The sequence below is a fragment of the Macrobrachium nipponense genome, chromosome 36 (genome assembly GCF_015104395.2).
Source record: "Macrobrachium nipponense isolate FS-2020 chromosome 36, ASM1510439v2, whole genome shotgun sequence".
Classification (NCBI taxonomy): Eukaryota; Metazoa; Arthropoda; class Malacostraca; order Decapoda; family Palaemonidae; genus Macrobrachium; species Macrobrachium nipponense.
The window spans coordinates 43,690,518-43,717,777 of record NC_087220.1 but is presented as its reverse complement, the minus strand read 5'-3'; the positions used below and the strand labels follow the sequence as shown (position 1 = coordinate 43,717,777).

Sequence of the window (27,260 nt, the reverse complement as noted above, 5' to 3'; positions counted from 1 at the left end):
CTTCCATAGAGTCGGGGGAGGGTGGGTCGGTCTGCCACGCTCGCTCCACATACCGAGCATGCCTCCCCCTCTCCCCCCAGGCGGGGGGGCCAGGGAGACGGGACAGACCCAGACTGGACGCGACCTCTCCGGCTTCTCGGTCCGGCCCGGTGGTGATGTGGTGGGGGGTACTGGCCTTTCCCCCATCCGTTGCTTCCTTGTCGCTCCGGTTCGCTCGAGCCTGTATGTCTCCTCGCTTCCCGACCTTGCTAGCGGACTTCTTTCCTGATCGGAGTCCTGGCATCCAGCGGGAAGATGTTAGTCCACCCGTAGAGTGGACCGGAACATACGGGGGGTCCCTGCTAACCTTACCGCATTGCTGAGTTACTAAACTCCGCTACGCACTGGACTTGGTCCGGTTCGTTTGAGTTTTAGGTTTAAGAGTTATTAGATTAACTATAAGTTTATCTTAAGTACCTTAAACCTTTTTCCCCCCTCCCTTACATATCTTACCGGATATCTCCGGGATATAGCCTATTCAGGCGAGGCAGGGGGGGGGTATGCCCAAATTTTTTCCGAGATCCGGCATGCAACGGAGTTCTTCTGTCCTTTAGCCTGTAAGTGTTATTCTTTAAGATACTCATGTGTCTTCCCACTTACAGGCCACTAACTGTGAGCATCCGGGATGCGCCGCCACACTTCAGGACCCATGTGGACACGAAGTTTGCCGGTCCCATGCTCCATGCGCGACGCTGCACGGGGACATCCAGGTCTGGTACCATGAGACGTGTACCATATGTACGATCTGGTGAGCCAGCTTTTAGAGGGGTGAGTATTCCATCTCCGGTAGCTGCTCCGCTTCTGTTTTAGTGCTTAAGTTTTCATCATCCAACTTAACTTAAGGCATTCCTAAGTTTAAAGCTATATTTTCAAAGTTTTGAGTTTTTAAGTGAATTCTTCTCTAAATCTAATCTACGCCCACCCTCTCGTCCAGGCGCCGGCAGTGAAGGATAGACCGATGGCAACTGCGGCCTGGGCGCGCGGTTTTGGAAGAACGCCGCCAAGGGTATGCCCTACATCTTGGAGAAACGGTTGGCGCTGTTAATCTTCCCCGGAGGCAAGGCGACAGGATACGTCGACCCAGTAGAGGCGGCCCCTACTATCGCCTTCATCCAACAACAGCTGGCTGCCTCATTAACTGACCAAGACAGGATATCTCCACGGACGTCGCGACTTCTAGATATTAATGTGGAACCTATGGTAGGTGTAGACGACCTGTTGGTCGAGGTAAGTAGGGTGGACACCAGGGTCACCCTTGGGTGTGTAACTGGTTTCTTCTACTCCTGCAACCTCTCACATCCTTCCAAGGCTTTACAGGTGATGAATTATATACTCCTCCTGACGCTTCGGTTAGGCCTAAGATCAAGGGTCAAGCAGTGAAATCCTTGACTAAGGCAATCGTCCGTCGTCTAAGAATCGGCTTCGGCCGTCATCCTCCTCACGTAAGTCTCCTCTGCGAATCCGGAGCAGACAGGTCTAAAGCTTCTAGCTCCGCTCTAAGTCCTCGAGGAGTAAATCCTCCCGAGAGAGATCTCGCACTCCGGCAGAGTCACCAGTTCCGCTACCCTTGGTTCCGGTTCAGGGCCACCCCTCACCTCCGCAGCAGCTCCGGCCTTGGACTCCAATGCTGGCCTGTTGCAACAAGTGGGCGACCTGGTGGGGTCCCTAAAGAGTAGCATGGAACAAATGATCTCTCGTCTGTCGGATAGGATTACTTCCCAAGACTCCATTATAGCCGGACTGAGAGAAGCCCCTCTAGCCTCTCCTCCACTTTCCAATACGAGTGGAACTCAGCTTCCTCCGTATGACTCGCTACCTCCGTTCTCGATGAACAATCCATGGAGAGTAGCGTCATACGCCCCCTCCAAGACGGTCTCATTTCCATACCGGAATTCGGAACTCGAAGGATAGAGGACTTCGAGTTCTTCCAGGAAGACCTCCAGCCTCCGTTCATAGGCTACGCAAGGCTTACAGCTTCAGCCATGGTTCGGGATGATAGGGTACCAAAGGAGACAGTCCTCTATTCACGAGACCAGGCTCAGAGAGAATGGCTCAGATGTTTAGAGGACATGGATTGTTCTAATACCAGGATACAACCTTTCAAGAGTCCCTTTACCATTTTCACAATGGATGAGAGTACCCCGCTCCCGTTCCTGACAAAGATCGCGAGGTCTACCATCCCAGCGGCCCAGAAGGGGGAACCCATGCCTTCATTGAAGGAAGCAGATCCCACATCTCCGTTGCTCCCTTCAGCCGGAGAATTGTGGGAGGACTTGCCAAAACACCTTCTCAGCTGGCAAACTCAACCGGACTGTGCTATGGAGCAGTTTGGTGAAAAGCTACCAAGGCTCCCAGATGGCCTTATTCAGGCTGAATTTGACGCGAAATCGCGATTAGCCAGATCAATTAACTCTATGGCTATGTCCGAGGTAGCAACCATAGCTTATTGGCTCAGAACCGCTTTTTAAGCTCATGACCAAAGCCCTGACTCAAACGGTACAGTCGGATATGTTTGAGTTTGCCACTGCTAGAACGAATTGTAGGAAGCATGTCCTACAAGAGGCAACCATTCGACATGAGCCGAATAGTTACTCTCGTCTAACATCTGGAGCAGATCTCTTCCCAGAAGCTATGGTGAAGGAAGTCCAGTCAGAGGCTACGAGGCTGAACCAGAGCCCTTAAGGACCGTTGGGGCCTTACGGCTAAGAGGAGACCAAGACCTAACACCTAAAGGTAAGGACAGAGGAAACCTAGGCCTTTCCACCCTTATCAGAAAAAAGCAGCCACGCTTTCCTCAGCAAGTTCCAGCGGTGCCCTTAGTGCAAACAGCCCAACCTTCCACCTCTAAGGCTCAATCACAGCCAATTTATGTGATATCCCCTCAGCCTCAGCCCTCCACCTCTTACGCCATCTCTCCAGCTACAATCAAGCCTTCGAGAGTCAAGCTTCACAGAAGTATGACCGCTCGGGTAAGGGAGGCAGAGGTAAGCGTTCCTTTCGTGGGAGAGGATCGGAGGCCCCTTTAACAGGGGAAAGCACTTCAGAGGCCGAGGCCGAGGCGGTTACCAGAACCAATGAAGAACTTCAGGTAGGAGGGAGGCTGTTTCACTTTCGCCACCGGTGGAACTTCAGCGAATGGGCTCAGAGCATAGTGTCAAAAGGCCTGGGTTGGAGCTGGTTGACGAACCCACCTCCATCCAGACCTTTCCGTCAACTTCCTTCCAAAGAATTGACAGAGTACGCAAAGGACCTCCTTCAGAAAGAGCTATAGCAAGTCAAGAGATTAAAATTTCAAGGTCGCTTGTTCAGCGTGCCAAAGAAAGGCTCACAGAAAAGGAGGTAATCTTAGACTTGTCCCGCTTAAACTTAGCCATCCGCTGCGACAAGTTTCAAGATGCTCACGATCTCACAGGTGCGGACCTTACTTCCCCCGTGGGGCCGTCACACCTCTATCGATCTTACAGACGCCTACTATCATATCCCTATTGCAAGACACTTCCGTCCGTATCTGGGTTTCAAGATAGGAGACCAGGCATTCTCCTTCAAGTAGTTCCCTTCGGACTCAACGTGGCACCCAGGGTGTCACGAAACTAGCGGAAGCGGTAGTGCAACAACTCAGATCACAAGGGATTATGGTAGTAGCGTATCTCGACGATTGGTCTACACTGAAGTGATTCAGTTCCTGGAATATCTAGGCTTCAAGATAACAGGACCAAGTCAAGACTCACTCCAGAGTCAGACTTTCAGTGGCTGGGCATTCAATGGAATCTATCCTCCCATACTCTGTCGATTCCATCAACCAAAAGGAAAGAAATAGCGAAGTCAGTCAAGCAATTTCTAAGTCACAAAACTGGCGTCAAGGAGAGCTCAGGAGAGGATCCTGGGTTCTCTCCGGTTTGCATCAGTGACGAGCGTCTTAATGAAAAGCCAAACTGAAAGACCTAACCAGAATCTGGCGTTCACGAGCAAATGTCAGGGCCAGGGACAAACTATCCTCAGTCCCTCTGATTCTAAAGAATCGTCTTCGGCCGTGGGCGGAAGTCAAGAATTTGTCAGTGTCAGTACCCCTTCAGTTCCCTCCACCGGGGATTACCATCCACACAGACGCGTCCTTAAGCGGTTGGGGGGGGTATTCACAGATCCAAAAGGTTCAAGGAACTTGGTCACCTCAGTTCAGTCAGTTCCATATAAACGTATTGGAGGCAATGGCGGTGTTCTTGACGCTAAAAAAGGTTGCGCCCACCAAAGTATCCCACATAAAGCTAGTTCTGGACAGCGCAGTGGTAGTACATTGTATAAACAGAGGAGGCTCCAAGTCACGTCATCTAAATCATGTGATGGTAGCCATCTTCTCCCTGGCAGACAAGTTCAGTTGGCATCTCTCCTCCACTCACATAGCTGGAGTGAGAAACGTCATAGCAGACGCGTTATCCCGATCAGTGCCCCTAGAGTCGGAATGGTCACTGGACAACAGTTCGTTCCAATGGATCCTTCAAAGAGTCCCAGGGCTACAGGTGGATCTCTTTGCATCTCAAGCGAATCACAAACTTCCCTGTATGTAGCCCCCAACCTGGACCCTTCTGGCCTATGCCACGGACGCCCTGGCTCTAGACTGGAACAACTGAAGAAGATTTATGTCTTTCCCCCAGTGAATCTTCTTATGAAAGTTTAAACAAACTCAGGACGTTCAAGGTCAAGTGGCTCTAGTAGCCCCAGACTGGCCGAAGAGCAATTGGTATCCCTAATTCTGGAGCTGGGCCTTCGTCCTCTTCGGATCCCCAATCCCAAGCTCTCCCAGTCAGTACAAACGAAGACTGTGTTCGCTTCCTCAGGGATTCTCAAAACCCTAACTTTATGGATTTCATGAAGTTTGCGGAAAAAGGGATGCGAATATTGACCCTCAGAATATTTTCTTCTTGGAATCCGATAAAAGGGATTCAACTTTGAGACAGTACGATGCTGCTGTCAAAAAGTTAGCAATCTTCCTGAGAGAATCTGATATTAGAATCATGACAGTTAATTCAGCTATATCCTTTTTCAGATCCTTATTTGAAAAAGGTTTAGCAGCTAGCACGATTACGACAACAAGTCAGCCTTGAAAAAGATATTTCAATTTGGGTTCAACATAGACTTGACGGATTCCTACTTCTCGTCTATTCCAAGGCATGTGCTAGACTTAGACCTTCTGTAAGGCCTACGTCAGTTTCATGGTTCTTAACGATGTTCTAAAACTGGCTTCAGAAACCGATAATGACACATGCTCGTTTATAATGCTCTTAAGGAAAACCCTGTTTTTATTAAGCTTAGCTTCAGGAGCAAGAATTTCAGAACTGTCGGCTTTATCCAGAAGCATCCGGATCATATTCAATTCCTTCCCACAGGGGAAGTACTACTTTTCTCTGGAACGTAGCTTTTTAGCAAAGAATGAAGATCCTTTGATGAGGTGGGAACCCTGGAAGGTACTACCCCTTCCACAAGAGTATCTCTTTGCCCAGTTACAACCTTACGAGCCTTTCTGTCCAGGACCTTCCTCATCCTCATCGGGTCCCCTCTTTAGAGGGAAAAAGGTGGTACTTTATCCATTAAAGGCATCAGGCAGCAGCAAATCCTGTACTTTATTAAGCAAGCCAATCCTGACTCTTTCCCGAAAGCACATGATGTTAGGGCAGTAGCCACCTCAATCAATTATTTCCAACACATGAACTTCGATGAGTTGAAAAAGTATACCGGATGGAAATCGCCGACAGTGTTTAAACGCCATTACCTTAATTGTCCTTGGAAGCTCTGAAATTTTCAGCAGTAGCAGCGGAAACATAGTTTCCCCTGACTCTAGTTAATTTGTAGTAGAAGATTCAGTCCTCCTTTCTACCTGCTTCACCAACAGTTCGTCTATTCCTACCGTGTTCATTTACATTCACCTGGTGTCTTAGCTGCTTTTATGATGATGTAGTGGGTGCCCCTTAGTTTTTGCTAGGGACACTCACAGATGATTATGGATTTTCATCTCATGGATGTTACCCCTTATTTTTATGCTAGGGGATACATCTCATTTATAATGGTTACGGGTTTTGTATATTAAGTCATATGCATTCCTTATCTATTATCCATTGTTGTTTAATTTGTTCATTGCTACTCTAATTGCTATTATATTTTGATACAGCCTTTACACAGATACATTTTGTACATGTAAGCCATTTACCTCTGTACGTATGTAAATTACCTTATGATAAGAAACATGTTTAGAATTAAGGGTAATTTAAGCATATTTCTATTTGTTATCACTGTGTATTTGTATCTTCTTAGCAATTATATTCTTTTTTATATTTACTTTATTTTTTATTTGAGACCTATTCTGATTTATTTTATTACTTTTGTTTACAATCTTGTGCTATTTCTCTGGTACGATTTCGCGCAGCGACACGAGCTGAGCCCAGAAAAGGGATTTTGACGTAAGGAAAAATCTATTTCTGGGCGATTGGCTCGTGTCGCCAGCGAAATCCCACCCTACCCATGCCCTTCGCCCAAGATTGTCTGCTAACTTGCAGGATGGCCACCAGAGGCGCAGCAGTCGGCAGCATGGGATGGATAGTAGTAGTACGAGCTGCTCACTCTGTGGGTCGGCTCTCCTCATGGAGGGTTTTTGTTGTGTGGGAGATTTTCTATTGGTATTTGGCTCGTGGTAGTGGTCTCACTCGCCTAGTGTTCATACCGACACCCTCTTGGAGGGTGAGCGAGTCAGTTATACTGACCTTTTTCTTTATTTTATTTATTCTCTGGTATGTGTTAGTACATTTACCCTAGAAATAATAGATTAAAGGATATTTCGCTGGCGACACGAGCCAATCGCCCAATAGAAATAGTCATTTTTCCTTATGTCAAAATCCCTTATATATATATCTATATATATATACTATATATATATATATATATATATATATATATAGATATATATATATATATATATATATATATATGTATATATATATATATATATATATATATATATATATATATATAAGATATACTATATATATATATATATATATATATATATATATTATAATATATATATATATATATATATATAGTGTATATTGTTACAAAGTGCCAAGTATCTGGTTACTACACTTACCATTCATTTAATGTTACCCTACAAAAAGCCCGACACCTGAACCCTCATAACACGTTTAAACGACTGAATACTCTAAAGGTCAACAGTGATCCCTTAACACTTACCAGTATTGCAGAAAACCAGACTAAGTTCATCAAAAACAGGTGTGAGGTAATCTTGTAAGTAATTAAATTAATACAAAGGGCACCACTCCATCAACAACATTTTAAAATCTAAGTATTTCCCTGATTTCAGAAGTTTAAGTACTTTCCTGGTTCTAAGTCACTTCAAGTAAATTGAAGGAAAGCAAATCAATTACCACTTTATGTTTCTACCTATCATTAATATAATCAAATGAAAATATACTGGGATAAAAATAAAATACTTATAAAAATTTTAAATAAAAAAATTTATTATTAAACTCAAAATTTATAAGTGAAATTCGCAATATCAGGGAAAATTACTGTTACTTGAAAACAAAGGAAAGTTTAATTAATTCTTGAATCAAATTAAGTAAAATTAAATCAGAATTAATTTATCACAAAATTCAAGAAAATTAATTCAATCAAAATTCAAAGTGTTAGGCAATAATTGAAAATCTGAAATTAATTCACAAGTGCTAAACAACAATAAATCTTGAAAAGAATTCTAAGTAAATGCAAATTAATTCACAAGTGTTAAATTTAATTAAATGTGCAATGATAAAGCAATGAAAATAACTAAGTCAATTAAATTGTGGATGCAAATGAAAATACAGTAGTACCTCGAGATACGAAATTAATCCGTTCCGAGGCGGCCTTCGTATAATGAGTTTTTCGTATCTTGGAACACATTTTACATGTAAAATGGCTAATCCGTTCCAAGCCCTCCAAAAACACCCCATTAAATTTCATAATAAAGCTAAATTGACCTATAAATAATGAAATACTACAACAATTTGGACCATTCAATACCTAAATTAAGAATAAAAATCCAAACCTGTAAATAAAGTGTATATTAGTGTACAAGAAATATTATTACTGTAACGTAAAATGTCGAAGCTTACCTTTCGAGTGAGGCTATCTCCGAAAGTGGCGGCAGAGGAGGAGGAGGAGGACAAACGGCAGATACATACACTTAACTTTACGAAACACATAAAAAAATGTCAAAAAACAAACTAAACTTTACAAAACACATTAACAAAATTGTAACACTTAAGTTTACAAAAAACTTAAAATAAAATTTATTTTGTCTTTTTTTTATTTTTACATTTCGTTTTACTTTTTTATAGTTTACGTAATTTCAATTTCTTCACCACCGAATGGATGCCAGTCCGTTTACGGAATTTTTCGAACCACCCATGAGAAGCCTTGAACTCTGGGGTTGCCGTTGATGTCCCCTCTCCGCCGTCGTCTTTGGCTTAGGCAATCAAATCGACGAAAATAGCGCTGGCCTTCTGGCAGATTGCCATCTCGGTTATCGTATCGCCATCGATTTCTTTGTCCTCGATCCATACAAGAAGCAGCCTTTCCATTTCATTATGCACATGGCTCCTCTTGTTGGACAAAATAGTGACGCCCTTGGAAGGTGTAGCTGCTTTGATGGCTTCCTTCTGCTTAAGGATGGTGCCTATCGTCGACGGATTTCGGCCTTATTCCTTAGCGATCACACTCAACCGCAAGCCAGCTTCATACTTTTTTATTATCTCCATTTTTGTCTCCATAGAAAGCATTCTCTTCTTTCTGTGAACTTCAGCAACTTTCTTCCGGGGACCCATGACTCTATGTACTGTACGTTAATTAAGTTACGTTCTCACAACACGATAATATGTATGTACTGCAACGAAAAAATCACTAACGAATTTTACGTTACTAAACGAAATCGTTGCAGCGAACGAATGCCGATTGCGTACGGTAAAATTTCAGGTGCGAAGTGGCCGAGGTAAAGCACGCCAACATGTAGTACGTATGTAGAAGATGCATGATGGGAGGATGCTGTCCAATTAGAGAGAAGGATTCATGGCTTTGGCTAGCATCAGGAACCAATGGGAGAGCAGGATGGATGGTGGCGAGTCTACTATAACTAAGATGGGCGGCGTGGCGGCGCGAGTTTCAAAATTGTTATGGGGCGAATCTCGGACTTTTCAGAAATCTTTTCGTATCTTGAAAACTTTTCGTATTTGTTAGAGCAGTAAAATTTTTTCGTCTTTGCTTTCGTAACTTGGATTTTTCGTAAGTTGAGCCTTTCGTATCTCGAGGTACTATTGTATAAAATAAAAAGACACACTTCAATAAGAAAATGAAATAGTGCACAAACAATGGAACAAACACAAAACACAAAAAATCAGTAATGTGTAAGTGTAAATCTTTTTCACTCAAAACACTGTAACCAACAGTTTTTACCAAACCTTCATAACCACCTGTTATTAGTTAACCACTGTTTCCTAACATTATTAGTTAAAACCACTCCTATCCATTATTAGTTTTTTAAACACAATTCTTATCCGTTATTAGTTAAACACAATTCCTATCCGTTATTAGTTAAACACAATTCCTATCCTTTATTGTTACACAATTCCTATCCGTTGTTTTTGCAACTAATAAAAATATAACACTTTACCTTTTTTTGGTATAGCCAACTTCTTTCTCTGCTGCAGTCTTGTCTTACACAATTTCACAAAAACCAGGCGCCGTTACGAAATGATGTTTGTTCAGATTCCACAAAAGAAATTAAATAACACTAAATAAACTCTAAGAAATATCAAATATGAAATTCTAGGTTACGAGTGACCAATTTACGTTACGTTAATATAATCTCAATAATGTCGAGAGAGAGAGAGAGAGAGAGAGAGAGAGAGAGAGAGAGAGGAGAAGAGAGAGAAGAGAGAGAGAGAGAGATCTAACCGCCTCGAGGTTCTATGATAGAATAAAATCTCTTCCTTTACGGAAGCTGGAGAGGGCAGATGTCAAAAACGTTCTTGGCACGAAAGCTTCCGGAAAGTTCGAGATCTGATGCAATCTCTCATACAAAATGTGCAATTCCCACGTGGGACTTGACAAAGACATACGCGTACAAGACGAGTCTGTTAAAAAAAAAGACGTACTCTACTCGATCGAAACGGAGGCTGAGCGACAATTAAGATTGACATGTTTTGATAACAACGCAAGACTCAATTCTCTCGCTATCACATGCGTTGACAGATTTAGGAAAGCAAATGGATCTCGCAGACCCCTAATCTTACAGTGTTGACATAAAAGTTAAACACTCGTAGTTTCAAACAGACAAAAAACAAAAAATCTCTCTCTTTTTACATTCTACGTTAATATATATTCTTTTACAACATGCAATGCAAAATCTGAACACACATTTTAAAACATCCTATTCTAAGCTAATCTAGGAATCTGAAAAAATGTTGCACAATCTTACGTGACATTTCAAAGAGGGGAAACATGCATTTTGAAAGTAGCAATGTTAATATATATATATATATATATATATATATATATATATATATATATATATATATATCTATATAATATATACTATATATAGATGTATATTTATATATATACATATACAGTGGTCCCCCCGTATTCGCGTTCTCCGGATTCGCGGACTTACACGATCGCGGGATTTTTCTTCGGAACCTATCTAGAAATTATTCGCAGACGGACTCGCCCATTTCGCGGAATTTTCCGACGAAAATAATCACTAATTAGTGTATTTTGATGTTTATTTTCATGACTGAATACATTTTTATGATACAAAAAGGTGATTTACTAATTTTTAAATATTAATTTTGATTAATACTGTATTAGTAAGTTTAATAAGTTTAAATGATATCACATGATAAAAATAATAATTCTCTCTCTCTCTCTCTCTCTCTCTCTCTCTCTCTCTCTCTCTCTCTCTCTCTCTCTCTCTCTCTCTCTCTCTCCTACAAAGATGTATGTTTTTTTGTATGATAAATAAGTGATTTACTATTTTCAAATCTTCTTCTTCCTAGCTTAAACCCATTTTTATATGGGGTCGCCATTGCGAATGAGTTGTCTCCATCGATTTCTGTCCTGTGCCTCGTTCTCATTTATACCTTTCAATTCTATATCTTCCCCATACACAATCACGCCATCTCTTTCTTGGTCTTCCCTTCTTCCTTCTACCGTGCACTTCCATTTCCATCGTATGTCTTCCAACATGACTTTCCTCCCTTCGTAACAGGTGTCCATACCATCGAAGCCTTCCTTCCTGTATTTTCTTCGATATTTCAGCTACCTTTATCAATCCTCTTATATACTCATTTCTAATCCTATCTTACTTCCCGTACTCGCCACATCCATCTCAACATTCTCATTTCTGCTACATCCATCTTCTTCTCCTCTGTTTTCCGTCATACTTGCTGTTTCTGTTCCATATAACATTGCTGGTCTGACCACCGTCCTATGGAACTTTCCTTTCAATTTCAGAGGGGACCTTCTTGTCATAGAGGACCCCTGATGCAGACCTCCAGTTATTCCATCCTGCCTGAATTCGGTGTCTCACCTCTTGGTCCATGCTTCCACTATCCTCTAATACGGACCCTAAGTACTTGAACTTCTGTACTTTCTTTATTTCCTCCCCACCCAATCTTATGCTACTTCCACCGTCCTCAGTAATACTAGAACACATATATTCGGTTTTTGATCTGCTTATTCTCATTCCTCTTTCCTCAAGTGCTTCTCTCCACCTCTCCAACCTCCCATCCAACTCCTCCTCCCCCTCTGAACACAACACAATGTCATCCGCGTATACCATGCACTGCTTCTCTAACATCCCTGGTCATTACTTCCATCAAGATGTTGAAGATGAATGGGCTAAGTGCTGACCCCTTGTGTAATCCAACTCCTATCTCAAATCCATCCGTCTCTCCAACACTACTCCTCACTCTAGTATACACATTCCTGTACATCTCCTGAATAATTCTGACATACTTTTCCGGCACCATCTTCTCCCTCAACTCTCCATATTTCTTCCTTGGCACTCTGTCATAGGGCCTTTTCAGGTCTATGAATACCAGATGCAGGTCTCGTTGTTTTTCTCTGAATTTCTCCATTAGCTGCCTTATGCAAAATATTCCATCCGTTGTGCCGCTTCCCTTCATAAATCCTAACTGTTCCTTCCCTATTCTAACTTCCTCTCTCAGCCTGCTATCTATTATTCTTTCCAAAATCTTCACGTGTGAGACATTAGTTTTATACCTCTATAATTACTGCATTCCTGGACATCCCTTTACCTTTAATATAGGTATCAATATGCTTTCCCGCCATTCTTCTGGTATCTTTTCCTGTTCGAATATTTTTACCATCAGATCATACAAGATGTCTACCCCTTCCTCTCCTAAGGTTTCTTTCCAAACTTCGACTGGGTGGGATTAAGTCAGGTCCTGTTGCCTTTCCCAATCCTCATTCTTTTTAAGGCTCGTATCACTTCATCCCTAGATATCCCCATTACCATTCCCATGTTTACTTGTCCATCCTCTCTTACAAGTCTTTCAATTTCTTCATTTAGCAGTTGTTCGAACTATTTTCAACTATTAATATTAATTTATACAGCAATAATATCAATTCATTAAAGAAAATACCATAGTGAATTAGTAAGATTTAGCTTTTAAATTTAAAAAATTATGGAAGAATGAAGGAAATCCCAGTCTTCTTCCTGTAATTCCAGGTACTAAAACTGTCAGATATACATATCAAGTTAAGATGACAGGAGGGGGAAGGAGCTGTTTTGTTGCTGCCATCAAGTGCTCATGAAATTCCCCCCCCCCCCCCCCCCATCTCTCTCTCTCTCTCCCTCGAACTTCTCTCTCTCCTCTCTCTCTCTCTCATCTCTCATTTACTGAGACTCAAGATTTTTTTTATAGTACTTGTACTATTTGTTTTTAATACTTTTAAATAATAATAATAATAACTGTTAATTACAAAATTCATATTATGTGATAGTATTTTAAAGAAATACAATACTATCTATCCATGTCACTTTTAATTAAGGTTACTCTCTGCTCTCTCTCTCTCTCTCTCTCTCTCTCTTCTGCTCTCTCTCTCTCTCTCTTCTCTCTCTCCTCTCTCCTCTCGCCACACAAGATAATGTTTGTCGTAGTGGTAACTCCCTCCCTCTCTTTCGCTGGAAGCATTATAAGTATTTTTTGAGAGAACGGAGAGAGATAAACTCTCTCTCTCTCTCTCTCTCTCTCTTTTATTGAGATGAAGAATTTTTATGGTACTAGTATGTAAAATGTTTATTGATAATTTCAGTTATTTAATAATAATAATAATAATAATAATAATAATAATAATAATAATAATAATAATAATAATAATAATAAAACTGTAATTACAAAATTCATAATGGTAGTATTTTAAAGAGATGAAAATGACCTTTCCATTTCACTTGTAAGGATAACTCCTCTTTCTTACTAAGATAAGAGAATTTTTATGGTAGATGCACGTGTTTATTTTATTTTCAAATAATAATAATAATAATAATAGAAGTAGTAATAATACGATAACTAATTTCAAATGAAAATTCTTCCCTTCGTCTTTTCCTGTATCAATTTCCCTACCTCAACTCCAGTGACGCTCGAGCTGGGAAAGTAACAATGCCATACAATGGTCAACGAATTTAATGGTTTTATGTAATCTCTCTCTCTCTCTCTCTCTCTCTCTCTCTCTCTCTCTCTCTCTCTCTCTCTCTTACTGAGATGAGATCATTTTCATGGACATGTATGTAATAAGTTTATCATTAATATTTCCAAAATTCATATGCGAGTATTTTAAATACAATAATCATTCCATTTCTCTCTTTTAAATACTGTAAGGACAACTCTCTCTCTCTGTAGCCATGAATCATAATCAAATAAATAACCAACCAAGTAATAAAATCCAAAATAAGAAAGAAACAAATAAAGAGAGAAATCAAGAATATCAGGTAAAAGAGAAAAGCAAACCACCAATGAGATATGCAGAGGTGTCAGCAAAAAATTTCAAAGCATCAGCTCCGAAATTCTACTCAAGAGATAATAACTGTATTTATTATGCAAGAGGATATTGCAGAAACGGAGAAAATTGCAGATTCAGACACAAAATGAATAATTATGATGAAGGAAGATCAAATATTATGGAAAAGTTGGATTTTTTAATGTCAGAATTTCTGAAAATGAAAAAAAGAACAACATACCAGAACAGGAAAGAGACATGGGAAAATCCTTATTACTACCAGTATTAAATGAAGGAGAAAACACGCAAACCATCATAGTGATGAATGCGCAGGGTTTAGTTACGAGTAACTCAAAAAGAAAAATAGAGTACTTAGAAGAAACTAACCCAAAATGAAATAAAAAAAAGAAAATAGATATAATGAATATAAGTGAAACCGGTATCCCAAGAGACTGGGAATGATGATCAAATAAATGGGTTCCAAACTTATAGATCAGATAGAAAAAATAGGAATCAAGGGGGAACCGCAATATATGGGAAAGACAAAAAACAAGGAAAAATATATGAGAAATATAGTAACTCAGAATGTGAACTAATAGCGGTAGAATTTGAATCTGAAAAATTGATGAACATAGTAATATATAGACCTCCTATACTAAAGAGTTTGACTTAATAATTGAAAAATTGGATGATATATGTAGAAATCACAAGGACTGGACTATTCTCCTATCTGGTGACTTCAACTTTCCTTTCGTAGAATGGAAAGAACGAATAGGAGATTGTGGTTGTACTTATACATATAAAAAAGAGAGTAATAGTAGTGCAGAAGATAAGAGGCAATTTGAAAAGCTATTAGATATGCTACTAGAATACAACATTCAACAAATAAATCACCGGCCAACAAGAAAGGAAAATACTTTAGACCTAGTATTTGTGAACGAGATGAATTATGTTTAAAGAAATAATGGTTTATAATGCGAATATTTCAGACCATAATGTCATAGAATTAACAGTTCATTCCAAAGCAAGTGAAAATAGAGATAAGCAAGAAATGAAAAAGTGGGAAGGATATGGAAAATACAACTTCTACAGTAAAAATATAAAATGGTCAGAAATTAATGAAGAATTAAACAAAGATTGGGATAACATTTTCGTAAGTGATGACATAAGGGTAAATACGGAGATATTATATAAAATATTGGAGAAAATAGTGGAAAAATATATACCGAAGAAGAAAAGTAAACATCATTCATGCATACCAAGAGACAGAAGGATCTTGTTCCAGAAAATCAGAAAGTGGAAAAAAGGTCTTGCAAAAGAAAAAAATGCATGGAAAGTTATAGACTAAAAAGTAAGATAGAAAATGCAGAACAAAAGATTATACAATCAAAAGAAAATGAAAAACGGGACTTGGAAGAAAAAAACCCTATTAAATATCAAGCAAAACCCCAAGCTATTATACTCATATGCGAAGAAGATGAATAAAAGAAGAATAGAAATAGGCCCTCTGAGAATTGAAGGGAGATTAACGAATGAAAAAAAGGAAATTTGCAACATACTGGCAGAACGATATAAGAGAGAATTCACCCCTAGAATAGATAATGAAGATAATGATATAGAAGTAAGGGATGAAAATAGTGAATATTTAGCTGACATAGATATTAATGAAGCTGATATTGTGCAGGCTATTAATGAAATTAAAAATGGAGCTGCTGCAGGGCCTGATGGAATTCCTGCTATTTTGTTAAAGAAAGTAGTTCATTCTATCGCAAAGCTACTTGCAATATTATTAAGACAAAGTGTAGATACAGGCAAGATTTATGATGAGCACAAATTAGCATATATTACCCCTACTTTCAAAAGTGGATCAAGACTAGAGGCAAGTAATTATAGGCCTGTGAGTCTAACATCACATATTATGAAAGTGTATGAAAGGGTAATGAAGAAAAATATTATGAAACATTTAATAAAAAATAATTTGTTTAATAAAGGACAACATGGTTTCGTACCCGGAAAAAGTACACAAACCCAACTGTTAGTCCACCGTGAGAACATATTCAAAAATATGAAAAGCGGAAATGAAACAGATGTGGTTTATTTAGACTTTGCAAAAGCTTTTGATAAAGTAGACCATAATATATAGCGAAGAAAATTAGAAAACACAATATCGTGGATAAAGTAGGAAGATGGTTAAAAGAATTTTTACACAACAGAAAACAGATAGTTATTGCAAACGACGAGAAATCGGATGAAGTCAAGGTAATATCCGGTGTGCCGCAAGGTACGGTGTTAGCTGCAATACTGTTTGTTATTATGATTGAAGACATAGACAATAATGTGAAGGATTCGGTAGTGAGTAGTTTCGCAGATGACACAAGAATAAGTAGAGAAATTACTTGTGATGAAGATAGGAACGCTCTACAAAGAGACCTTAACAAAGTATATGATTGGGCAGAGGTAAATAGGATGGTATTTAACTCTGATAAATTTGAATCAATAAATTATGGAGACAGAGAAAGAAAGCTATATGCATATAAGGGACCTAATAATGAGACCATCACAAATAAGGAAGCAGTTAAAGACCTTGGTGTGATGATGAATAGGAACATGTTATGCAATGATCAAATAGCAACTCTGTTGGCAAAATGTAAAGCAAAAATGGGAATGTTGTTACGGCACTTCAAAACAAGAAAAGCTGAACACATGATTATGCTTTATAAAACATATGTTCGTAGTCCACTTGAATTGCAATATGATATGGTACCCACACTATCAAAAGGATATTGCACAAATAGAGAGTGTACAAAGGTCCTTTACAGCTAGAATAGAAGAAGTTAAGGACCTAGACTACTGGGAAAGACTACAATTCTTAAAATTATATAGTCTAGAAAGGAGAAGAGAACGCTACATGATAATTCAGGCATGGAAACAGATAGAAGGAATAGCAGAAAATATCATGGAACTAAAAATATCAGAAAGAGCAAGCAGAGGTAGATTAATAGTGCCCAAAACTATACCAGGAAAAATAAGGAAAGCACACAGGACATTAATCCACTACGCACCAGCATTGATAATGCAGCGTCTATTCAATGCGTTGCCAGCTCATCTGAGGAATATATCAGGAGTGAGCGTAGATGTGTTTAAGAATAAGCTCGACAAATATCTAAACTGCATCCCAGACCATCCAAGATTGGAAGATGCAAAATATACCGGAAGATGTACTAGCAACTCTCTGGTAGACATTAGAGGTGCCTCACACTGAGGGACCTGGGGCAACCCGAACAAGATGTAAGGTCTGTAAGGTAAGGTCTCTCTCTCTCTCTCTCTCTCTCTCCAAGATACTTGTCATAGTGGTAACTCTGTCTCTCTTGGCTGCAAGTGTTATAAGTACGTATCCTTTAAGGCTACTAATGTTTAGGATTACTTAGAAATTATATTAATACAATCTCTAAGATTAATACAGTAATATGATAATAATTTAAGGTAAATTTGATGCAGGATGTTACATAAGGTATACATTTGGTGTTTCTATTTCTTCCTTCTTTTATCTCTCTCGCTCTCAGCAAAAGAATTGATAGACAGACAAACATATTGCACAGTCCTCTCTTTCTCTCTTCTCTGGAGAAATATATGTATTTATGGGAGGGGAAAAAAGTTGCCTACAGACGTTCATTTCAATCTATTGAAATTGTAAGGAGTTATTCTCTCTCTCTCTCTCTCTCTCTCCTCTCTCTCTCTCTCTCTCTCTCTCTCTCTCTGCTATTGGCTGTTTATATATTTCTAATGGTAAAATGTGTAAGATGACTTTAAAATGATATTAATAATACCAATTCAATGGTATATTTGATGTAGGATAATACTTTTAAGTAGACATTTGGTATTTGTGATTTCACATACAATTGTATCCCTTGTAAAAAGAAAATGGATGTCTCAAATAGTAACAGTATGAAAGAAAACATGCATACTGAATACTTATGGGGGGACTGAATTATTTTCACTTATGTAATTAAGTCACGCAGTATGTACATAGTATGTATTTATGTATAACCATAAAATGTAAGATTTACTTTAAAACAGTATTAATAATATTTCAAAGATTAATATGAACCATAATAGGATATTTTATGTATATTTGATGAAGGATGGTCTTTTTAGGGATACTTTGGTGTTTGCATGTTCAGGATAGGAGTTTATGAGCATTTTTAGAGGGGGGGTTCCAAACATCACGGATTCTAAAAAAAAAAAAAAACTATTCGCGGGGGGGGTCTGGTACGCATCCCCCGCGAATACGGGGGGACCTCTGTATATATATATATATATATATATATATATATAAATATATATATATTATATATATAATAAATTTTCTATATATATTAAAATATATATATATAATAGATATATATATATATATATAACTTTATATATTTATATTATATATATTATATATATATATATTATATATATATATATATATAATTTAAATAATAACTTTATTATATACATATATAATATATATATATATATATATATATATAATATATATAAAATAAATAAATAAAATAAACTTTTATATAACTATATAGATATATATTTTATATATATATAATATATGATATATATCTTTATATTATATATATATATAGAGATATATAAATTTTTTCTCATCACTTGTCCTGCTTTGCTTTATTCAAAAGATAAAACAAATATATATCAACTTTTACAGGAGCTTTTCAGTTTTGACATGCAGAGTTGGAATTATTGTGGAATCATTGTACTAATTATTCTTCTTAAGAAATATTTGAAACAACAATATATCTGTTAGGGATTTTGTATATATTTGCTATCAAGAGGTTTATAGTACATTCACAACAGTTGGTAATTTAGAATGCTCCAAATAAAAACATAATTTAAATATTTGTTTTGTTTTCAACATGGACTTATATTGCATATGTTGTTGACAGTAAATCACAAGGGACTGCTTTTCCCCATATATGAATGAGTGAAGGCAATGGAAACTGGCTTTCATAGGAAGTTAGAAGTATTTTTATATATACAGCATTTGCATTTATGTTTACAGTAGTTATGTAGAAACTAGTTTTGATTTATAATTGTTAATTTTTAGTAAGATTATGGAAGTGATATTTCTTCTCTGTCCCTCTTGATATACTTACAGGTTTCTCTGTATCATACCCCAAATCTTCGAGGTTTTTTGAAATGGCTGATCCCTCAACGATGGAATGAAGTCATAGGGTTGCAACATATGAAACTTTATGTCTTTGATGACTCTTTGATTATGTCAGGGTATGTAATATACTAGTAATATGCAATTTTGTGGTAATGCTATAAATTTTTATTGATATTTTACGTTGTCGTAAATTTTTCATGCTATGCTCTGCTAGTTTATCATGTGGCTAGCTATATCATCCCAAAAGTAAATGTTTCAAGATTTGATAAAGGATGCAGTAGACCTTAGAAATATGGTTGTCCGAGATGTTATATTCTTTTTAATGTGTTCTTATTTGCTGAAGGAGGAGATAGTAAATTACTGAATATTCACCTCTCACTGGGGTAACCTGGTTCCACTGAATTAAGACTACTGAGTAAGATAAAATCACCCCAGGCAGAGGGGAGCAACTGCCTTGCCTACAGCTGGTGGTTCATTTTCTGCTAATCTCTGTGCTAAGATAAGTTTGCCTCTTGCTAGAGTAGTATCAGTGGATCCTTACCTTTTATCCTCACTTTTTTTCATCTTTGTTACCTGGACAGTTGAATGTCTATTTGTTATATATTTTGTGCAGAAACAAAATTATGTCAAGCTGGTGAAGGATGGATTGAGTCTCACTATTCCTTAGTAATTTCATTCCCCATCACTTAAATTCCTTAGGCATAGTGTAGTGAAAATTGGTAGTGGTTACCAAGATTCATAAAAAATGTTTTGTGAAACCACAATTTGAATTTTTGAAACTAAAACTAATAAAACTAGTGAAAATGTTATTTTTGTACATGAAAACTTACCCAGCAGATATATACTTAGCTATAGACTCGGTCGTCCCGACAGAATTTCAAAACTCGCGGCACACGCGACAGGTAGGTCAGGTGATCCACCATTCTCGCCGCTGGGTGGCGGGATCCGGAACCATTCCCGTTTTCTAAGCCAGATTTTCTCTGTCGGCTGGGCGGACAACATCTGTTGTTCGTTCCTCCCATTTTTGGATTTCTACTCGTTTGCCGAGAATTTGGATTGGTTATATTGGTGACGTATTCTGTTTTCTCTGGCATGGCATACGCTTATTGTGGACTGTTTTTCGACTTTGATTAGGATTGTTCTTTCACGATGTCTGACGCAAAGGCTTCACCTATGTTTAGGGTTTGTACAATGGAAGATTGTAAGACTAGGCTGCCGAAATCTTTGGTAGACCCTCATAATGTTTGCTCTAAATGTAGAGGTAATGAATGTTCATTTAACAACACCTGTAATGAATGCGAGAAGTTAACAGAGCTTGAATGGAAGAACTTATCTTCTTATGTAAGAAAGCTTGAGAGAGATAGGATTAGGAAAGCTTCAGTTAGATCCTCAAGTAGATCTTGTTCGCTGGAACAAGAGTTTAATAAATCTCCTGTAACTAGCATTTCTCCCTTAGCTGCAGCTTCTTCTCCCTGTATTGAATCCAAGGATTCTTCCTCTGAAAGGGAAAATGTAACAGCTTCGATCAAAAAGCTGCAAGCTCAGTTACGAGCTTTGGATGAAGGTAAGAGTGTTGACAGTGATATGTGCAGTGTCCCCAGTGAAGTGGAGGGGGCGTCTGACCGGTTCCACATTGCTCCTAGGCCTAGACCTCTTTCAAACTCCCAGGACCAGGGGAGGAGGAATGTCGAAAGCCGCAGGGAGGATGTGGAACATCCCCAACGGTCAGGCGTCCCTTCGGCAGATCCTGATGTAGTGTCCCAGGCTGCCTTGGATAGCCGCAGAAAGGGCATCCTAAGGGAGTGTTTTTCGGCATCAGATTCATCCTCTCCTACACGTGGATGGAGTTCAGCCTCTCAATCGCGCCCTGTGAAGAGAGCCTGGAAGGCGCCGAAAGGAGACGCTGCGGATTCGAGCCCAGAGCGTTTTCCTGAGGATTGGCCTTCAGATCATAAGAAGTCGAGGCAAGAGGAGCCCTCTCTTCAGGACCTCACTAAGAAGTTCCTGATCTGCCTTCAGGAACAGTTATCCTCTCTGGTAGGCTCTTTTACCAGAGATTCGACGAGAAGGAAAGACGTTTCTCTACCTGTCAAGAGTTCCACTAAGCGCCCCTCTTCTGCTAGGAGGGAGCTCTCATACTCACCAAGACGCTTCTCTCCAGATTCCAGAGACTCCTTTGACAGGAGCTTTTCGCCTGATAAGCGATGCCCTTCGCCCTATAGGCGCTCTTCTCCACGGAATAGGCGTCCTTCTCAAGACAGGGTTTTGGAGCCTAACAGAAGCCCCTCACTTCATCGCTCCCCAGTAGTTCAGGAAGTGCGTAGCCGCTCCCCTAGAAGACGTCTGGAATCTAGTAGGAGTCACAATCGTTTCAGGCTCAAGGAGCCGGAAGAGAGCCGAGATCAGTTCAAGCGCCAGGAGCCTTCGGAACGTCAGGAGGCGAACAAGCGCCAGGAGTGGTTCAGGCACCATGATTCTGTGGAGCGCCAGGAGTCAAGCAGACGACAAGAGTCAGTCAGGCGCAAGGAATCAGTCAGACGCCACGAGTCAGTAAGGCTCCAGGAGCCTCTCAAGCGCCAGGATTCAGGGCGCCAGGAGTCAGTTAGGCGCCAGGAGTCAGGGCGCCAGGAGCCTCGCAGGCGCCAGGAGTCAGGGCGTCAGGAGCCTCTCAGGCGCCAGGAGTCAAGGCGCCAGGAGTCAGTCAGGGAGCATCAGAAGAGCAGGCACCAAGAGCCTGTTAAGCGCAAGGAACTTTGCAAGTTCCAGGATCCTCATAGTTCCTTTTTGACTAGGAATTATTCTCCTCCTTCAACTTCGAACAAGTTTTTGTCTCTAAATCAGCGCACTCCTTCGCGGGAAAGGAGTACTTCTCCTGGGAAGAGCCCTATCCCTTCCAAACGTTCTCCTTCAGTTGGACCTTTGGAAGAAGTCTCGGATGAAGATAAACCTGTAGATGTAGCAGTCTCGGACTACAAGAGGCTCTCATTACTGCTACTCAAGGAGTTTGGAGACTCCCTTCATCCTGCTGATCCTCCCTCACTGGGATCGCTTATGTCCAGCACTAGAGCATATAAGTCCTCATCTTTTGTAAAGATGCGCCCTGCATTATGTATGAAAAAGGCTTTGAAAAACTTTGCAGAATGGTTACAATCAAAGAGGGAAGCTGGTAAAACAGTTTTTTCCTGCCCTCCTTCCAAATTAACAGGGAAGCCTGGAAGGTGGTATGAGACCAAAGAGCCCATGGGATTGGGTCTCCCGTCGTCAGCGGACGCTGATTTTGCCTCATTGGTAGACGCCTCCAGGAGACGGTCTCTTCTTTCTGCGAAGGCAACTTGGGGCATGTGTGAGCTTGACCATCTCCTCAAGGGCCTTTTCAAGACTTTAGAAGTCTTTAACTTTATGGACTGGGCCTTGGGGGCTTTAGCGAAGAGAGCCCAGGACGCGGATTTCGTCTCTATGGAAGAGCTCTCTAGTGTTTTGGCCTGTCTAGATAGAGCGGTTACGAACGGCTCAGTGGAAATTGCCTCTCTGTTTGGAACAGGCATACTAAAGAAAAGATCGGTTTTCAGTTCTTTCCTCGCAAGAGCGGTATCTCCTTTACAGAGATCCTTTCTTTTATTCGCCCCCCTTTCCTCGCATCTATTCCCACAGGAAATGGTTAAGGAGGTAGCTAAATCCTTAACAGAGAAGGCAACCCAAGATCTCCTCACATTTGGCTAAGAAGTTCAGGCCTGCCGTACCTATTGAGAAGAAAGAGAGGCCATCTTTCGTGCAGCCCTTTCGAGGAGCCTCCACTTCTATAGCCCCTACTAGAGGTCGCAGGCCAGAGCAAAGGAGTAGAGCATCTAGAAGGTCCTTCGGGAAGTCTAGATGAACAGAGAGTCCTCCAGACAAAAGTAGGCGCCAGACTACTCCATTTTGCCGAAGTCTGGACGCAGAAGGGAGCGGACTCATGGTCCCTCTCTATCCTAAGAAAAGGACTACAACTCCAAGGGAGTTGATTGCAAGATACTCAGATCCGGTCCGAAGGCTAGCGATTCGGCAGGCAGTGGAACAGATGATTTTGAAGGAAGCGGTAGAAATGGTACAAGCTCTCCAGTCTCCAGGATTTTACACTTGGTTGTTCCTGGTACCAAAAGCATTGGGGGGTTGGAGACCGGTGCTAGACGTCAGTGCTCTGAATTTCTTCGTTATGAAGAAGAAATTCTCGATGGAGACGTCTTCCTCTGTTCTGTCTGCGCTTCGTCCAGGGGACTGGATGGTGTCCCTGGACCTTCAGGATGCATATTTCCATGTGCCAATTCATCCGGCATCTCGGAAATACCTGAGATTCATGTTTCAAGGAAAAGTCTTTCAGTTCCGAGCGTTGTGCTTCGGACTTTCGACAGCCCCTCAAGTCTTCACGGACATCATGAAGAACGTAGCTCATTGGCTGCATCTGGAAGGGATCAGGATCTCACTATATTTAGACGATTGGCTAATAAGAACCCAATCGAAGAAGCAATGTCTGGAGGACCTTTACGTAACTCTAAACTTGACAAAGTCCCTGGGACTTTTAGTCAATCTCAAGAAATCCATGCTGACTCCCCAGCAAAGCATTGTCTATGTGGGGATTCAGATGGATTCTCGGGATTTTCTAGCGTTTCCTTCTCAAGAAAGGAGAGAACGCTGCTTGGAAAAGGTGACAGTCTTCCTAAAGAAAGAACATTGTTCTGCGAGGGAGTGGATGAGTCTACTGGGGACCCTCTCCTCGATAGAACAGTTCATTTCTTTAGGAAGGCTACACCTCAGACCCCTTCAATTTTACCTGAAGGAGAGCTGGATTGGAAGTCTCAAGAACTAGGAGAGTCTTTTCCAATATCGAAGAAAATCAAGGAGAATCTCCTCTGGTGGTTAGATCCACAGAAGCTAAGCAAGGGGATCCAGCTTCACTTAAAGAACCCGCGCCTAGCGTTATTTGCAGACGCTTCAGATTCGGGATGGGGAGCAACATTAGGTTCGAGAGAAGTGTCAGGCACCTGGGAAGGAGAACAGGTGTCCTGGCACATAAACAAGAAAGAATTAACAGCCATTCATCTGGCTCTCGTTCATTTCGAGGAGCAGGTTTCAGGTCTCGTGATTCAAGTTCACTTGGACAATACAACAGCCCTAGCATATATAAAGAAACAGGGGGGGACGCATTCCTTCTCCCTGTACGAGTCAGTGAAGGATCTGCTGATATGGGCTCAAGAAAGGAAAATCTCTCTCCTCACAAGGTTTGTGCAGGGAGAGAGAAACGTGCGGGCGGATCTTTTAAGCAGAAAAGGCCAAGTCCTACCCACGGAATGGACCCTCAATCTTCAAGTCTGTCAACTGTGGCAATTGTGGGGGAGACCGAACGTAGACCTGTTCGCTACCAACAAGAACTACAGGTTAGAAAATTATTGCTCCCCAATCTCGGATCCTCAAGCAGTAGCCATAGACAGCTTTCTGCTAGACTGGACAGGTTTAGACACTTACGCCTTCCCCCCTTTCAAGATAGTAGGGGAAGTGTTAAGGAAGTTCGCCTGCTCAGAGGGAACAAGAATGACTCTAATCGCTCCCTTCTGGCCAGCTCTAGATTGGTTCACAGAGGTACTGGAGTGGATAGTGGATTTTCCCAGATCGCTTCCACTAAGGAGCGATCTTCTCAAACAGCCCCACTTCGACGGATTTCACAAGAACCTCCCCGCGCTAAGTCTGACTGCCTTCAGACTATCGAAGGACTCGTCAGAGCAAGGGGCTTTTCGCGCGAAGTTGCGAAGGCTATCGCAAGAGCCAGGAGAGATTCCACCTCTAAAGTGTATCAGTCGAAGTGGGAGGTGTTTAGAAGATGGTGTAAGACTAAGAAAATATCCTCTTCCAGTACCTCTGTAGCTAACATCGCCGATTTTCTTCTCTATTTGAAGAAGAATTGTAACCTGGCAGTGTCAACAGTGAAAGGTTACAGAAGCATGCTAGCCTCTGTTTTTAGGCATAGAGGCCTAGATCTAACTAATAATAAAGATCTTCATGACCTGATAAGGTCTTTTGAAACCACGAAAGACCAGAGGATTAGAAGGCCTAGCTGGAACTTGGATGTAGTCCTTAAGTTCCTCATGTCAGGAAAGTTTGTACCTTCTCATACAGCATCATTTAAAGACTTAACGAGGAAGTCTTTATTTCTCTTCGCGCTAGCAACAGCTAAGAGAGTTAGTGAGCTACAGGCTTTGGAAGGAAGAGTAGGTTTTAGAAAGGATTCAGCGTTTTGCTCCTTTAAACCACTCTTCTTAGCAAAGAATGAAAATCCTTCAAAACCATGGCCTAGAAACTTCGAGGTAAAAGGACTTTCTTCCCTAACGGGAAAAGAACTGGAGAGGACTTTGTGTCCTGTCAGGGCCCTCAAGTTCTACCTGAAACAAAAAGCCTTATTAGGAGGTACAGAAGAAAGTCTCTGGTGCTCTGTTAAAGATCCTAAGAGACCTATTTCGAAGAACGCCCTAACGTTCTTCATAAAGGATGTGATAAAAGAGGCTCACCTTGCATGCAGTCAAGAGCACCTCAAGATTCTCAGAGTAAGAGCACATGAAGTGAGAGCCATAGCTACGTCAATGGCCTTTCACAAAACTTGTTCTCTTCAGGCTCTTATAGAGTCAACATATTGGAGATACAACTCTGTTTTCGCCTCCAATTATTTAAGAGATGGGAAAATTACTTATGAAAAGTGCTTCGCTCTGGGAGCTTACGTTTCTGCGGATTCAGTGCTGGGAGAAGGAGCTGAGGCTAATCCTTCTTAACTTAGTTTAGTGTTAATTTTTTCTTTATGTTATTGGTGGTTGTTTTTATTGGTCGATTGTAAGAGGGAATAGGGGACCCTCTTGCAATTCATAGGTTATAACATTACTAATATGGTCAGGTGATCGGGATTGGCTTCAGTGCTCCTTGTGTTTTACTTAGAGAAACCTAAAACTGTCATGTAAGAGGGCTAGTCCCCATTGATATGACAAAGGTAAAGGCTCTACCATGTAAGTGGGTCAGCCCCCATTGGTACGATCCAGAGTAGGCTCTGTCGCGTAAGCGGGCTAGCCCCCATTGACACGATCCAAAGAGTTGTTCAGTCATAGGTCCATACCTCGCTGGAACTCTTGAGGCAGGCAGACTCATAGACAGTAATCATGAAGTCTTCTGCCCAATCAGGTAAGAACCATGGATTTTATATCCGAAAACATAAGTTGTTTTTTCCCTGTTTTTTAATATATTTATTATAGTTATGTTTAGCTGTCTCTTACCCTCCACCAAGGGTGCCAATCAGCTAAGTATATATCTGCTGGGTAAGTTTTCATGTACAAAAATGATATTGTTAAGATACAATAAAGTTTTGTACATACTTACCTGCAGATATGATACGATAGGGCCCACCCATCCTCCCCTCAGGAGACAAGTGGAAGAGAAAATCTGGCTTAGAAAACGGGAATGGTTCCGGATCCCGCCACCCAGCGGCAGGAATGGTAGATCACCTGACCTACCTGTCGCGTGTGCCGCGAGTTTTGAAATTCTGTCGGGATGACCGAGTCTATAGCTAAGTATATATCTGCCAGGTAAGTATGTACAAAACTTTATTGTATCTTAACAATATCATTTTTTAATTTTATAGAATACCTGCCTCTCAGGGTACCACACTTATATTATAATGGTTATTCCTTACACCCAATTTTTATGTACACAATTGATCTACTTTCTAAACCTTCAGCAAGTAAAATGTTATTGTAGTTATGGGTGTTCATGTTCATGCAAGTATTTTTCTCCTTGTAAATTAGGAAATTTTAGAGCTTCTCATTACACGACTAAATTAGAAATCACACAAGTATAAAGAGATTGTGAACTAATGCGTATTGAGGATTGAAAGTTAGTACAGTACCTTATATTTTTCAGTTACTTTCAGTTCTTCATCTTAGATAGGATATACACACTACAG

The 27,260-nt window shown here is 40.3% G+C and overlaps 1 protein-coding gene across 5 annotated transcripts in view; it reads left to right on the top strand.

Annotated features, from left to right (window-relative positions):
• LOC135203587 (CDP-diacylglycerol--glycerol-3-phosphate 3-phosphatidyltransferase, mitochondrial-like) overlaps positions 1–27,260 on the top strand; it is a 100,873-nt gene that overhangs the window by 16,641 nt on the left and 56,972 nt on the right. For all 5 annotated transcript variants that reach the window (XR_010311967.1, XR_010311968.1, XM_064233364.1 and 2 more), the window contains one exon: positions 19,277–19,404. Coding sequence is in view for 3 of the 5 variants with exons in the window: in XM_064233364.1 (XP_064089434.1) it covers positions 19,277–19,404 (128 nt within the window). In the remaining 2 variants the exon portion in view is untranslated. The remainder of the gene's footprint in view (positions 1–19,276; positions 19,405–27,260) is intronic.